The sequence below is a fragment of the Gadus morhua genome, chromosome 5, assembly GCF_902167405.1.
Source record: "Gadus morhua chromosome 5, gadMor3.0, whole genome shotgun sequence".
Classification (NCBI taxonomy): domain Eukaryota; kingdom Metazoa; phylum Chordata; class Actinopteri; order Gadiformes; family Gadidae; genus Gadus; species Gadus morhua.
Genome location: NC_044052.1, coordinates 12,770,808 through 12,785,728, shown reverse-complemented (window position 1 = coordinate 12,785,728; position 14,921 = coordinate 12,770,808). Strand labels below are relative to the sequence as shown.

General features: G+C 42.2%; 2 protein-coding genes across 2 annotated transcripts; one reads left to right on the top strand and one right to left on the bottom strand.

The window, feature by feature from the left end:
* Positions 1 to 101: 101 nt before the first annotated feature.
* degs2 (delta(4)-desaturase, sphingolipid 2) lies at positions 102 to 5,871 on the bottom strand. Its single transcript, XM_030356734.1, has 3 exons — positions 5,702 to 5,871; positions 1,267 to 2,009; positions 102 to 994 (listed from the first exon to the last, which is right to left on the bottom strand). Exons 1-3 carry the CDS (start codon positions 5,781 to 5,783, stop codon positions 851 to 853), a joined length of 969 nt encoding a protein of 322 aa, XP_030212594.1. The 5' UTR covers positions 5,784 to 5,871; the 3' UTR covers positions 102 to 850.
* Positions 5,872 to 6,470: 599 nt separating this feature from the next.
* On the top strand, positions 6,471 to 10,913 carry yy1a (YY1 transcription factor a). Its single transcript, XM_030356731.1, has 5 exons — positions 6,471 to 7,111; positions 7,981 to 8,131; positions 8,315 to 8,375; positions 9,038 to 9,196; positions 9,882 to 10,913. Exons 1-5 carry the CDS (start codon positions 6,598 to 6,600, stop codon positions 10,062 to 10,064), a joined length of 1,068 nt encoding a protein of 355 aa, XP_030212591.1. The 5' UTR covers positions 6,471 to 6,597; the 3' UTR covers positions 10,065 to 10,913.
* Positions 10,914 to 14,921: the final 4,008 nt, after the last annotated feature.

Here is a 14,921-nt window from a genome sequence, read left to right as displayed (position 1 = left end):
CCCTACGACTGGCCTCACCTTGTTCTTAATGTGTGGTAGATTAAAAGCAATTTCACAAAATTTTTAATGGTAGCAGAATATGACGGACAAAAAGTCTTAAATTATTAATTTATAATGATCCATGACTGTTTGTTGTTTTATTTAAATAGTAATGTTAATCCTGATAACATTAAGGGCATTGAAACAGTTTAATCAAAAGCAGAATGCAGCGACACTGTAGTGGCATCCCGTTGCACACCGAGGTACATCTCAATGCTCATTTTCTTCTCTGCCCACCAGGCGTGATGTAGTGTAGATCCACCCCTCAGGGTCATGAGACGTGTCAGTCTTGATTCTGTCCCCATAGCAACCAACTGGACTTGACTCTAGGGCAATAATGTTATCTTTGTTAATGTTATGAATCAATCATAAAACCTATATACGTTTGTGACTTTGACCTAAGAAAAATAGACCAATACCATTTGATGGAATATATAATATTATAAAGATGATAAAGGTCATGTATCTATAGTTAATACAACACAATATTAAACGTTCTCTTCTTGGCAACTTCTCCAATTCAGTCAAACTCCTTCTAAAAGTTGATCCTTCTATAGGATATGAAAATGTTGCTATATATGCAGAGCCTGCTCGCAGTAAAGTAGAGAGCATTAAGGGCAAACTTTTCATTTTTCAAAGAAATGTACATACATCCACTTCATACTTTACATACAATTGAAGTGTACACAATTACATTATCACAACAGTCTAAACAATGGACATTTTTTAAACGGAAGAAAGGGAGGACGGAGAGAGTCTTTCGTCGTTGGTTTCACATTCATGTCAGAACGAAACGTGCCATCAGCCTTAATTAACCCTGTTTGACTATTTTGTATTCCCGTTTGATCCGGGCGTAGGGGCCGATGCTGTCGTCAAACACAAAGTCCCATAGTACTCGGGTCCAGGAAGTGTGCTGAGGCAAGTTGTCATAGTACTCTGCCGCAATCCGCTTCACCTGTGGGCAACAAAAGGAAAGTCATTCATTCATTTGGGAGAAGACCGTTTCAAAAGCCATCTGACCTATAAATTCTGGTCCAAGAAAAAAAAACATGAGAATTTTTCATGTTATTTTTTGTCCTTTGGCATTTATACGGGTACATGCTTTGACCTTTATTCCTTATCTCAGTATCCATAACCAGTGACATTGTTAGTGAAATGTGACCTGTTAACATTCTTGCCAGAATTGATGATGGAAAAATGCAGTGTCGGTGCAGTAAGCAGTCTCACCTGAGGTAGTTTGCTCCCAGGTATGCTGGGGAAGTCGTGGTGCTCCATGTGATACCCCACGTTGAACGTGATCATGTTTAGCGATCCGTAATAGGAGTACGTTTCATGGCCCTTCAGGAACATGTAGTGCTCTGCTATGAAATGTCCCGAGATGGGATGCAGTCCCATACAGAGGATGGATCCCGCGATGAGGTAAACCACAGGCTTCAGTCCCCAGAGCTGATAGATGATGAGGTCCACCACCACCTGAACCGCGGCGTTCTGCACCTCCAGCAGAGACAGGGGCTTGGGGTTCACAACCAAGGGCCTAATGGCGTAAAACAAGGGCTGGAGGAAGAGCCAGAGGACCTTCCTGGCTGGCGTGCAGAAGAACCAGCCCTCGATGTCTGTGGGGATGTCCACGTCCAGCTTGTCTCCTCCCAGGTAGCGATGGTGGTCGATATGGTACTTCTTGAAGGAGGCCGAGTAGGGTACCCCGATGGGGAGGTTGGCCCACATGGCGAACCAGCGGTTCCACTTGGCCAGCTTGTTGCCGAAGGCAACGTTGTGGGAGATATCGTGGATGGCCAGGGTCAGGGAGTGGTTGATGCAGCCGCCAAAGGCGTAGGCCCAGAAGAAGATCCACTTCCAGGAGAGGGTGTGGACCATGTAGCAGGCCAAGAGCTGGGTGAGTACCATGGCCGACACCACCCACTTCAGCTGGGGGTCCGGGCCCATGAGGGTCTTGATCTCTGGGTATTTAGCTGAGGAACAGAAGCAGACGGACGGACATGAGGAGGTGGCTTTTTGTCTATCAAAGTTCTCATCTATATCATAAGGTAACATAAAGGTATTGTAGCTTCATAACTTCACATAATGCCTTGTTTTATTGGTCGTAGATGGTATTATTATGCATATACATGTAAGTTAGTTACAAGGCATAGGTCAGGGAAGGGACACTTGAAGGGTTAGCCGCAAGTCACTCAGCTCTTTAGAAAATATGTAACCCACTAATCAGCCAGCCAAGGTTTTGTACAAGTCATCGTTGTGCGTCCAGATACGGAGTTTGCTGGGTTAGCATTAAGTGATTGTCAACGTGGGGGGGCTATTTTAAGTGCAATATTTATTATGATTATGATTTTAATTTTCATAATGCCAATATAACACTTCCAATAAGAATAATAAGTCAAAGTTAGATCAAACTAATATTTCAGCTTTCTTTAGACCGTTTCCGTTCAGGATTTTTCAATTTTTTGAAAAATCGACCTGGCCCCCCATGTGGCTACGCCCCTGGACAAGATTATATTTGTGTTGTGCCTTTCACTCGTTTGCCATACTTTTGAGGCTGTGATTAAGAGGCCGTGATGCACTGCTGACAGGTGACCCCCTGAGGAGACCACCTGGCCAGAAGCGTGTCACAGGAAGCTAACCCCGGTCTGGACGCACAATGTTTCCTTTGGACTAACCCTAACCACGCGTCTGAATCTGGGTTAGACCGGCCAACGCCAATGTACGGATAACTCTGTGTCCCTCTAATGCCTCCCCGAGGGCAAGGGGCCCGCTGACAAACCTCTTTTAATTGGCCGAGGTGTTTGTTGTGCTCTGGGACCAACCTCTCGAGTAGATACAAGTCCCACTTAAAGAATAAACCGGTTGGCTCACAGTAGTGGGCTGTGGTTACAACATAAATTAAAGATGTGCTTCATTATGGAAGATGGTCGCAATAGCAGTTGTTTGTAGCAAAATAAATGCTCAACATATGTGAAAATGGGATGGAATGTATGCAAAGACAATTTCTGACCATGCAGACGTTGTCTCGGTTCTGTCTGTTTGAACAACCACACAGTGATCGTACAAGATTAAATCAATTTAAACAACCAAATGGTTGGGAACTCCTGTTATGTGTCATGTAAATAAGGCTAGTTCATATCCAAACCTCATTTGTTTAGCAAATGTACTTGCGTCTACTTAATGCCCTACATGTAAATGTAGATATATAGTGCATCATAATTTTAAGATACAATGATTGCTTGAGATTGTTCAAAGTGTCATTGTGTTTTGAGCTAAAGGTAAGATCTATTACTGATTTTCAAAATTATTTACCAAGTTATTTATTTAGTAGTTAATTACCTGCTACCTGGGAAAAAAAAATCAATGAATAGCCAGACCGCATGATAATGTTCCTGAAATGCATAAATTAACTCATTACCAATTAATTTTATCCTCACTCTGATAAATTGCTGCACGTTTTGTGGGAGAATTGACACACCCTTTGAAGGACTATAATCATTATGTTTCCTCATTAGGATCAGTTTAAGATAAGCATGCTCTTTGTTGATTCTTCTGTGAGACTTTTGTCATGTTCTGTGCCACCATATGTACTGATGTTCCTTCTACAGTATAATCCCTCTGATGAGGTCGAGACCAGTTAACGGTTAAAGAGGTTGGTAAAGGAGTGGAGAAGGAGGGAGAGAGACGAAGATAACTGGCTGTTCCTCAATGGATAAAGGAGGCGAGGTTGGAGGATGAGGTAAACTAGATGTTCCTCCATAGATAAGGGAGGCGAGGTTGGAGGATGAGGTAAACTAGATGTTCCTCCATAGATAAGGGAGGCGAGGTTGGAGGATGAGGTAAACTGGGTGAAAGATTACCACCAATACGTGGCAAAACAAGTTGTGCTTGAGAACCACGAACACGACGGAACAAATGGAACCCTGTGGATGTTGACGCCATGTATAGGCATTGTTTGATAACAACCCGGGGGCCTATAGGAGGAGTGACAGAGCCAGAGAACAAAGACCATTTGCCGAAGCTGGAAAGCAGGTGCTCTGAAGACCAGCTCGGCTTTGTATTATTTTCTAAAAAGGGGACATATTATGCCACCAGGTGTGAGTGTGCCTTAGCCTTACAAGCCGTTTCGAAAATCTGTCCCATATGACATCACTAGTGGGCATGTCCACCTAGATCTGTGCTGGATAGAGCAGTCTACCAGCCTACCCAGGGGACTAAAGTAAACGTTGCTCATCGATCCAGCACAGATCTAATCTGCCCAAAATGTAGGTGGACACGCCCACTAGTGGGCGTGTCCACTAGTGGGCAGGCAACTCTCAGTCCAAGCTGTTGAAAAAACCCTGTATAAATACGCACACACACTTAACCGGAGGCCAATTGGAGCGCCTCATTAGGCGAATGGTTTGAATCTCCCTTTGCACATACTAAGACCTTTTGTAGGTGCTTGCCAGACTGCGCTTTCTATCTTACTTGAAGCCTCATCCTTGAAAGGTTCACAGCATATTTGTTTCCACAGCAGTGCTCAGTGAAATAATGTCACTGATTAACCAACATTTACTATGACACACGGGCAACCAGATGATTATGGTTTCTATAAAAAGTTAGCATTATAAAAAGAGATGCCGTGCAGGTTGACAGACGCCCTGGTACCATGTGGTCCCAAGAACGTTTCCTCCATTGACAGGATGTGGCCGAGCATGATAATAAAGCCTTTAATAATACAACAGAGGTGTCAGAGAACAAACCCTCTGCATTTTCCCTTCGTGAAGGTTCATGGTCTGCAGATAAAGGTGGGATTTAGGATTATGATACCAGGATATTTGTGTCACAAGAAATGCAACTTTAAAAAAAATGACAATTAATTTCAGGATTATTTGGGCTGTTTTTGTTGAAGGTTATCCCCCCCCCCCCCACCCCCCTCTCTCACTCTGGCAAACCGTCCGCTACTACTGTCATGGATAAGCAGGAAGTGTGTGTAATTGGTGGGGAAGGAGTCTTGTTCCCGTGCTAACCTAAAGGCTTTGTCAGGCACCTGCTATTAACACGTTGTTTCATAGTACAGAGTGAGATATTAAAGATGGCGGGGTTGGTGATAAGGTATGTTTACATACCAGGGAGTTAACCAGTCTCTGGGATTCTCAAGGCTAATTGAACAAACGTTGATTTATCCAGTTGATTGACTTTTTAATCAGCATTTGGTCAGAATGCATAACTGAGTGATATTCTGTAGGATTCAGTTCAACAGCCGTGTGTAGGTTTATGTTAGGAATAGTCTGGTTTATGACGCTCAGATATTTTCTCGCAGTTGCAATCAGGCTTTTTAAATAGGAAACGAACTTTGTCTTACTGCCCCGACTTTAATCGATACAAACGGCCAGATTCCTGCCACTACTTTCCGTAATCTTTTTTAAATGTAGTATTAATTGCAGCAGAGTAGTATCAGTAGTAGTATCAGCAGAAGTAGAGTGCTGACAGATACTGGATAATCTACCCACTCGTTCCAAGCATCTATTGACGTCAATAGATGCAGTATCCTGTCTAGCAACGGCAAACTGGTTTAACCGGCTACATTCTTAGAACCATTGGGGTTGGCAGAATTGTCATGAACTTTCTTGAAAATTAGTTAAGGTTATGTTGAAGTTTATTGAAACAGGAATCATCTTACCCAATATTTCTCTTCTTCTTGAAGTGTGTGGCTGATCATTGTAGACCCATTCAAAGTCTCCTCTTCCACCTGTCTTACCCATGTCTGTCCTTACGACGCTAAGGCAAAGGGCGACTGATCGTACGTGAATAAACGCTCAGACTTACGGGTCACACCCACCCCATGCAGATAAAGGTGTGTGAGGAGCTCCTCCCATAGGGAATAAAGTGAACGATGTACCTGTTAAACATTCCGTTTTAGTATTATTTTGACAACAATTGTGTTGCCATTTTGAATTGTATCAAATATATTTACATTACTATTGATTATAAAAAAAAGAAAAAAATGTTCGAAAGCATACATTTCGAAAGCATAATTAGATACATAAATGACAAACACTTGCGGATTTGTATCATGTTCGAAATGGAGTGGAAAGAGATTCACACTTATTTAATCCTATCCCTTCTCCGTAACTAATTGTAATTAAGCTACAGTAGTCATTTTTTATGATTATTAATAATATTTGTAATTCTATATACATTATTAATATTTTCTTTAGGAAGACACATGCTTTGTATGCATTTCATCATGCATGCAGATTTTCAACTAATCATTCCCACCTAATATCCAGATCCAAAAAGATAGATTTATAAATAACAGACTTTTTAACTGCTAGCTGCTTTTAAATCATTTTTAAGTTGTCGCAGTCAACACAACACGGACAGACCGCAGCCACAGTCTGAAGTTTGTCAACAAATCCTATGGAACCAAATCGCGCGAGAGTGCGCAGCTGAAGCGCATAGTGGCGACGAGACTAGCGTTGTGGAGTTGTGTTGGAGAAGAAGGAGGAAGGCAGAGAACACAAGTCGAAAAGCGGGATAAAACCATTTTAATCAAGAGAAAGTACCGGTTTTGCCATGGCATCGGGGGACACTCTGTACATAGAGGCGGACGGGTCCGAAATGCCATCCGAAATAGTGGAACTTCACGAAATCGAAGTGGAGACTATCGAGACAACAGTTGTCGGAGACGACGATGAACACCAGCCTATGATCGCTCTGCAGCCTCTTGACACGGACGACCACCACTCGATTCACCATCACCATCACCATCAGGGGGTGATCCTGGTGCAGACCAGGGAGGAGGTGGTGGGTGAGGAGGACTCTGAACTACACACCGATGACGGGTACGAGGACCAGATCCTGATCCCCGTCCCGGTGCCCGCGGCGGAGCGGGACTACATTGAACAGACTCTGGTTACAGTGGCCGGGAAAAGCTCGTCGGTGGGTCGCAACAAAAAGGGGGGAAGTGGCAAGAAAGCGGGAAAGAAGAGCTATCTGAGCGGCGCGGAGATGGGCCGCAAGTGGGAGCAGAAGCAAGTCCAGATAAAGACTTTAGAAGGAGAGTTTTCGGTGACGATGTGGGCATCGGGTAAGTTGCTAGGTTGAATTCCTACATGCTGCTCGTCCGCATTGTTCTGCTGTGTGTAACATGCGTCTGGCCCGGTTGCAAGGGATCCCCTCCGCCAGTAATCTGTTTATTTTGAAACTCTGACTCGCAAATATTCCATTGGAAATGTTTTTGTTTTTATGGGAAGCCATGTTTTATCTGTTGATGGGCGCCGCCATATTTCCCCAGTGTAGAAGTATGGCGGCCCGAAAAAATGGCGTTTACTTGGCCAGGGAAGATGGCGGAGGGTGGTGGAGTGAGCGCTCCTGTAGCGGGCTCGCGGAGCAGGCCGCTGTGGCGCAGTTCAGCTGCGTCTCGAGCTGGGGGAGGGTCTGTACGGCTAGCAGCCGTACTGAATGCGCGGCTACTAGCGGAAAAGCATTAGCGCCGAGCTGACGCTGCTAGTAGCCGTACAGACAGCGGTGATTGTTTGACTACTAGTTGACTAGCTCCTCGCTAATGCTAGTCCGATAGTAGCCGCGGTGTATGCGCTCCAGTGGAACTCACCTGACAGCGGAGAGATGTTATTGTTTAGTTAACGACAAACTTGTAGAGGTTGAAACCTAATGCTTAAAGGGTTTTGCACACATGTATAACGTTAGCAGTTGTAGATGTTTTTAAAACGAACACCCATTTAAACCGAAGTGACAATTAAAATATTCACTCCGTTAAATTACCGCGATCTTTATTTGCTCTTTTGGTGGTATTCGAGGGACGTTTTGAAGCGGCCCGTTATCGCGCGCACCGCTGCGAAGGAAGGACGGGGCTGCATGTCAACCGGCGAACGGAGCTTTTAAAATGGACTTCTTTAAGCGCAGTGCACTAAAACTATACCCCTACACTAAACTCAGATGACAAGAAGGACATTGACCATGAGGAGGAAATCATTGGGGAGAACTCGCCGCCGGACTACTCCGAATACATGACAGGCAAGAAGCTGCCGCCGGGTGGCATCCCGGGCATCGACCTGTCGGACCCGAAGCAGCTGGCCGAGTTCGCAAGGTGGGTCGAGAAGGGTTTTTCCTAGGAAAATGGGAACGTTTTGAATATTGGGGCACCTGCTGATCTCTGGACTGCCATCATCCCCAACAATCAATAACTAATTTATTTTATTTATTAAAGTTGTGGTTTCTCATGTTGCTATCAGTATGAACTTTGTGATTAAATATATATATTCTTCTCTAGAATGAAGCCAAGAAAAGTAAAAGAAGACGATTCTCCTCGAACGATAGCGTGTCCGCACAAAGTGAGTGAAGTTTTCAAAATCATAAAACTGCTGTCTTTCTAGGTTCTGTTTTGTTATATTGTTGTTATATTTTTGGATTACTCGCCACATCTTAAACTATTATTTGAAAGTTATTAATCAAAAAGCCACCTTTTTGTTATGTTATGTTAGATGCAACAGGGATTGTACATCAGAATAAGTCATTTAAAATCCAAATTAAACTTATATAAACGTATCCATACTTATCAAAACCTTGTTTTGCCACGTCTAGCCTGGTGCAGTTTCAAACACTACAATAATCATCCCATAATGACAAATACATCGATTTATTTACTTAACAAAGACCAAACCACTTACTAACATTGACATACTTGTAGATAGAGGGATAGATAATACCTTATTAATCCCCCGGAGGGGAAACAGGATATAATACAATACAATAAATGGTAAATAAATAATACAAAGTAGTGTGGAGGAAAACTAATGGATGCTTAAGTAAATGCTCAAATAAGGACAAACAGTATAAACAGAATAACTTGTGTTAGTGCTTCACAGTATATTCGTTTGTAAATACTTCCAAAACGGAGGCAGTCATTAAGATGTGAAGACGTCCAGACCTAGTGCCTGCAGTGGCGTGCTCCCTGCGCTGGTTCTCACCTCGTCTCCTGTGTCTCCATGCCCAGGGATGCAGTAAGATGTTCAGGGACAACTCTGCCATGAGGAAGCACCTGCACACCCATGGGCCACGGGTGCACGTTTGCGCGGAGTGCGGCAAGGCCTTCGTGGAGAGCTCCAAGCTGAAGAGACACCAGCTGGTTCACACGGGGGAGAAGCCCTTTCAGGTGGGTCCCATGGCTGCAAGTTTTGAGTGTTTAGTTGTTGACGGTTTAGTATTTAGTTGTTGATTGTTTAGCTGAGTCAATAATATAAATCTTGTATGAGGAAGGCATAGAACACAAGTCGTAAAGCGGGATGAGACCATTTTAATCAAGAGAAAGTGCTGGTTTTGCCATGCCATCGGGGGACACTCTGTACATAAAGGCGGACCATGCCAGCTGCAATCGTGGAACTTCACGAAACTTGGTACTTTGTATCCAAGGTAGTTGGTAACCAGGCTGTATTGTGGTGCTAGGGTATGAATACTGAACCTGAAATGAAATGAACCTAGTCAATGTATTGCACTTACAACTAGAAGTTGTCCTGGTTGTTACTCTGTCCTATCTCAGGGTCTCTGAAACTGGTAAGTGGCCTTCAATGTCCCTTAGAAATGTCCTAACGTTTACACCAGAAAAGGTGATAGAGTATCTTTCTTTGTACATTGAAAAAAATCTTTGTATAAAGACGGATGTCATCTGATGAGTGAAACACTCTGAGTGAAACAGGGCAGAATTTATGCCCTGCGATTATTGAGTCCAGTGGTTGTGGAGCACCGTGCCGTGGTTCATCGCGGCAGAGTTTCCCTTCCTACTGAAAGGTTGCAGGTACTCAGCCCTCTACTCTGTAACACTCCTCTTCTCTCATCCGCAGTGCACGTTTGAGGGCTGTGGAAAGCGGTTCTCCCTGGACTTTAACTTGCGCACACACGTGCGCATTCACACTGGAGACCGGCCATACGTCTGTCCCTTCGACGGCTGCAACAAGAAGTTTGCCCAGTCGACGAACCTCAAGTCGCACATCCTCACACACGCCAAAGCAAAGAACAACCAGTGAGTGGGCGTGGCCCAGCGACCTGCAGCGGGAGGACGGCAAATCGCTGGCTCCGCTCCTCTGCGGAGGACAATCGTCAGTGAACTACTTTGTCGCAGGACATGAAGCCCCCTTTGTATTCTTTCTAGAAAAGCAAATGTTTTAAAACTAAAAAGACCTTTCGGAGAAAAAAACGAAACATTTTTGATACGAGTACAAGAAACTCTGGAACACTCGCTCCCCGCTTCCTTCCTGGCGTGTTTCGGGGTACGGCAAGGCAACGTTTCTTCAAGCCTAAAGTTTCTTCAAATGAAGACGTTAATTCATGGATATGTCCCTTGAGATTTTATTTATATATGTTCCCATCTCCATCTCATGAATCATTTACACACAAAAAGCCCCGGTAATGGTCATCAATTCAATTAATCCTGGAATTTGTATTCAAGTTAAGTGTGCATATTGTACACTTTTTCTTTAGCACAAGCTTTGCGATAACATCTTTTTTAAATAGCTCTTGTTGGGAGATTTGACCTTATTGTTGCCCTCCAATCTGGACTGGAGGTCAGAGATGTTCTTCATAGGTTTTCTTTTTGTATGTTTGTCTCGATGCGTCAGAATCATTTAGATGATAGCAATGTTATTTCAATAGTGAGGCGTGATTAAAACATTGTTTCCCTTGCACTACCAGATAGAAAAGTGTCACGTCTGTCCTTGCATACTTTAACCCTTCAGAAACTCTTAACTGTCATAGATTGTAACAATTTATTTTTCTTGCCATTTTAACTTCAATCATTTGAATTTTGTCTCTTCTGCAGAGTACATTTTTTAAGTGGATCTCAAAGCTGTTACAGTAAAGATGAGCCTTCTAACTTATGTGTTTTATCATTCTTCAAACTTTTTAAGGGTTTGGTTTCTTTCGCTGCAACTTGATTGAATATATTCTTAAACCCAATGCACACACACAGCGCAATCTGAACCACAATGAGCACAATTGTAGTGAGCTGCGTTCGACTTGTACTTTAGACGTGAACCCAAACATGGGTGTGTGCTTTCGGCTTAGGATTGGTTGGATGCTTCAGGGTTAACGTTGGCCAATGAGGGTCAAATATTTTAAGAAAATAGGACAATTGTTCAGTGGCGGCTGGCGATCGAACATGTTGGTGGGTCACAGTAATAGACAGGGGGTCTGAGGTTCCCCCCCCCAATATTTCTTTTTGAATTTAATAGATTTGATTTCCTGTATTCTGGTGCATTTTGGGGATGGCCACTAGTGGCCCACTACCTATTTACCTACTTTTCATTCAGATTCATAGCCTACATCCTGACTTGCAGGGCCTGGACAAGCTTAAACTGCATATACAGACCTACTTCATGGCCATTCCACCAGCCATTGCTATTTGACCCATTGTTGTTATTCTGATATTGAGACAAATCATGATCACTGTCCTATAGTGTCAATTTTTTGTGAGTCTCGATGTCTAATTCAAATGCAGTTAGAAATATGGGACAGTTGCCTCATTTTGTTAGTATGCAACAGGCCAAAAGACTAAATGAATATGTAACTTACTTGCTCCTTTTAAGTATAACATTGCTTGGGGAGTCCAATTCCTCCACTGAAAAGGGTGGAAAGTGCTTACAACTCTCTGCTAGTTAGCGATCTATCACCTATGTAGTTGTGGTGCGAATGCTGCTGAGGGAGGTAGCATATTTGATTGATTCGCTGAATTGTCCAATCATGTGGTGATAACAAAAAAGAAGCGATACCAATGGCCTGGGGCGCACACTGGTGCGACCCGAGGGCGAATTTTCTTGCGCCAATGAAAAGCTGTCTGCTTGATAGAAAGCAAAAAATTAGCGAGCTTACATTGACTTCAACGTGGCCGGCGCTCCTGACAGGCCCGGTTCCAGAACAGAATGCCTTGGGGTGCATCTGAGATTAAAGGGGGTGCACCAGTACTATAGGCCTACTAAAACCAGCTATCCAGCTTCAGTTCAGACTTCGATTTTTTACACACAGGCCTTTCCTACCATAGACAAGCACTTCTGCGTAGTTCTACTGACATGTTGGGACAACAAACAATTACTGCTTAAAAGATGGTATCATATCACGTCTTGTGATGTGGAGAACATTTCAGCTGCAACATTAGCTTATTGATATCTTAGATAGCTTTGAATATGAGAGGTTTTTGATATGTGTGATGTGTGAGGTGTAAAAAAGAACAGAATTCTCTAAAAAAATATGTGACTGCAATTCAAAAATAACGTTTATTTTTTATAAATTGTGGCAGGATATTTGACATAACAAATAATTGTACATTGCCACTTAAAAATAAAACAGATTTTAGCTGAACAAGGAAAGAACACTTTCAGACTTTGAACTTTGAACAAAAAGTAATCAGTATAATAAAGTTAACACGATTGTAAATAAATACAATAAAAAGAAATATTGGTTCTCATGAACATAATACATTTAATACATGTATTGGATATCCAACGGATATCCAACGGATATATAACTGTTGCTGCCGAAGAAGTTCAACGTCACTACCTTGCGCACCATAGATATACTATATGGGTGCGTGCATTTTGCACACGACGCTGGCATGACACACGATGCCGGCCAGCGGCCAATCACAGCAGCGCTGATATAGAGCGACAACATTGCGACCTCGAGTGTGATATTGCTTTATACAACAGTTATACTAGTAAAATTTACTGTTAATAATAATAATTGACAATAGATTGTGATTTGTTTGGTATTTAATCATATAAACGAATGAAATTGCTTCCGGCAACAAAAATAGATCACCACTGAGCGGTCAGAGTGATGTTGGATGCTCATATCTCAACGGTATTTAATGGAAATTGTCACAAGTTTCATTACAATTTGTTTTGTGAGCAAGTATTTTATTATTTTTATCATATTTATCTAATTTTTTTTTTTTTTCAATTGAGGGTGCAAACATTTTTTTGGGGGGTGCAATGCATGCTTATGCACCCCCGTAGAACCGGGCCTGGCTCCTGACTTGGAGGAGGGCTTTATTTCGACGGACCAATAACTAGTCTAGCCCAAATCATTTACGTTCAGACGCATTTAAATGGTTGCTGGCAGTGACAAACATGTCACACAATTAACCAAGGATAAACGCTATGTATTTTATTTTTTTTTTGTATTTTTTAGTTTTACTGGGGCACAGGCCCCCAACTGCCAACATTTTTTTTTTTACGTGTGCACAATATGAAATAGATGGATACAGAAGGTTATGTACGAGCTTCAAAATCATTGTCACTGTCATACTGTAGGCTATATTAAAGCACTGGTAAAGGTAAAGACGCAAAGATGGATTCATGAGTACCGTACAATTATATTTATTTAAACACATACACATCTCAAAGATTTACAAATAAGGTAACTGACAAATAAACAAAAAGTCTCTTTATGACCTTCACCTCTTTATCAGGAGAAGTCTACACATCTATATTTATTTAGAAGCTGTGTGGAAACAGCATAATTTTGCCAGAACCACATGTACTAAAAAGGCAAGAAACAAGGTTTAAAACTAATAGAATTTCTGACTTAAGGTGAGGTGGCTCATTGCCACCAATCAACCTGGAAAATGTTATAGAACCATCAAAGCTCTTAAATTAAACTAAATAAGGCCATACACTACTGCATAGAGCCTTTTTAAATGATAATTTTTTCACTATTAAGCTGTATCGCCGCGCCTTCATGGTGGCAAAGCGGTCAATAACGTGGCTTTGACTCACTTTGCATAGTTGCTCCTTTTCAATGGACAAAAGAGAAAGTTGGTGAAGCCTTCCTTGCCCCATGGTGGACCTAAGCCAGGTGTGGAGCCTTCTCGACACACTGAAAGATCGCTCACAACTACAACTGTTTACAGGAATTGTGAGTGCAATGATCTGAATTATCTGTGTCAGTGTTGGGAACATTGTTGGATCCAGTATGTTAAAAACACCCTGTATATCCATAATTTCCTTTTTTGTGTTAAGGAAGTTTTTTGTCCACTAAAACTTCAAGTTTTGAATACAGACAATTTTTCATTCATTATTCATTTTCCGCGTATGTGCGTGCATGCATGGTGTGTGTGTGTGTGTGTGTGTGTGTGTGTGTGTGTGTGTGTGTGTGTGTGTGTGTGTGTGTGTGTGTGTGTGTGTGTGTGTGTGTGTGTGTGTGTGTGCTATAAAACTACAGGCTACAGACGCTCAGTATTGAAAAACTGGTGCTAATTATATGGGCAACATTCTTTAACAGCAATCAAGTTGTCATTGTTTGTGTCAAACAAGTTGTGAATTTGTTGTAACGTAGATGACTTACTCTGGGCTGTTTCCAGCTCTCGTGGTTTCCAACGAAACATGATCAACAAAAAAACAAGGAATTGAAAGCTACTTACAATATGCCTAGGTTACATTAATTTCCCCTGATGGCAGCAATGTTCCACTTTCAGCTGGAATTCACGGTACATCAAAACCACACGTCTTCTTTAGATTTCAGTTCCCTTTATTTATTCACACAGTTCAGCAGCGGCATTTATTCAGAATCAGAGCCCAAATTAAAGCTGCATTTAGGGCGACTATCACTACCCAGCAGAAAAATAGATGCACTATAAATGGTTTTGTATAGCAGTCACGAACATGAGCATAGTTGTGGAAATGCTGGTGTTAGAAAACAAAGTTGACGGGAATTAAAGTGCTGCACATCGACTGTACAAATGTAGATTATTCATCACAAGAATTTTAATTCAGAAATCGAATAGGCTAATTAACTCTGAATTGTGAGATAAAATTCAGCATTCTGATAATAAAGTCAGAATACTTGGATAAAATCTGAATTCTGATAATTAAATCCAGCATTAAAGGTTC

Bases quoted from the DNA above. Each gene is read 5' to 3' on its own strand.
- yy1a (XM_030356731.1), top strand. From the start codon at position 6,598: ATGGCATCGGGGGACACTCTGTACATAGAGGCGGACGGGTCCGAAATG. The intron at 8,132-8,314 runs GTGGGTCGAGAA...ATTCTTCTCTAG, and splicing joins CAGCTGGCCGAGTTCGCAAG to AATGAAGCCAAGAAAAGTAA. The intron at 8,376-9,037 runs GTGAGTGAAGTT...CTCCATGCCCAG, and splicing joins CGATAGCGTGTCCGCACAAA to GGATGCAGTAAGATGTTCAG.
- degs2 (XM_030356734.1), bottom strand. From the start codon at position 5,783: ATGGGTAAGACAGGTGGAAGAGGAGACTTTGAATGGGTCTACAATGAT. The intron at 2,010-5,701 runs GTAAGATGATTC...TCTGTTCCTCAG, and splicing joins AAGAAGAAGAGAAATATTGG to CTAAATACCCAGAGATCAAG. The intron at 995-1,266 runs GTGAGACTGCTT...TGTTGCCCACAG, and splicing joins CTGGGAGCAAACTACCTCAG to GTGAAGCGGATTGCGGCAGA.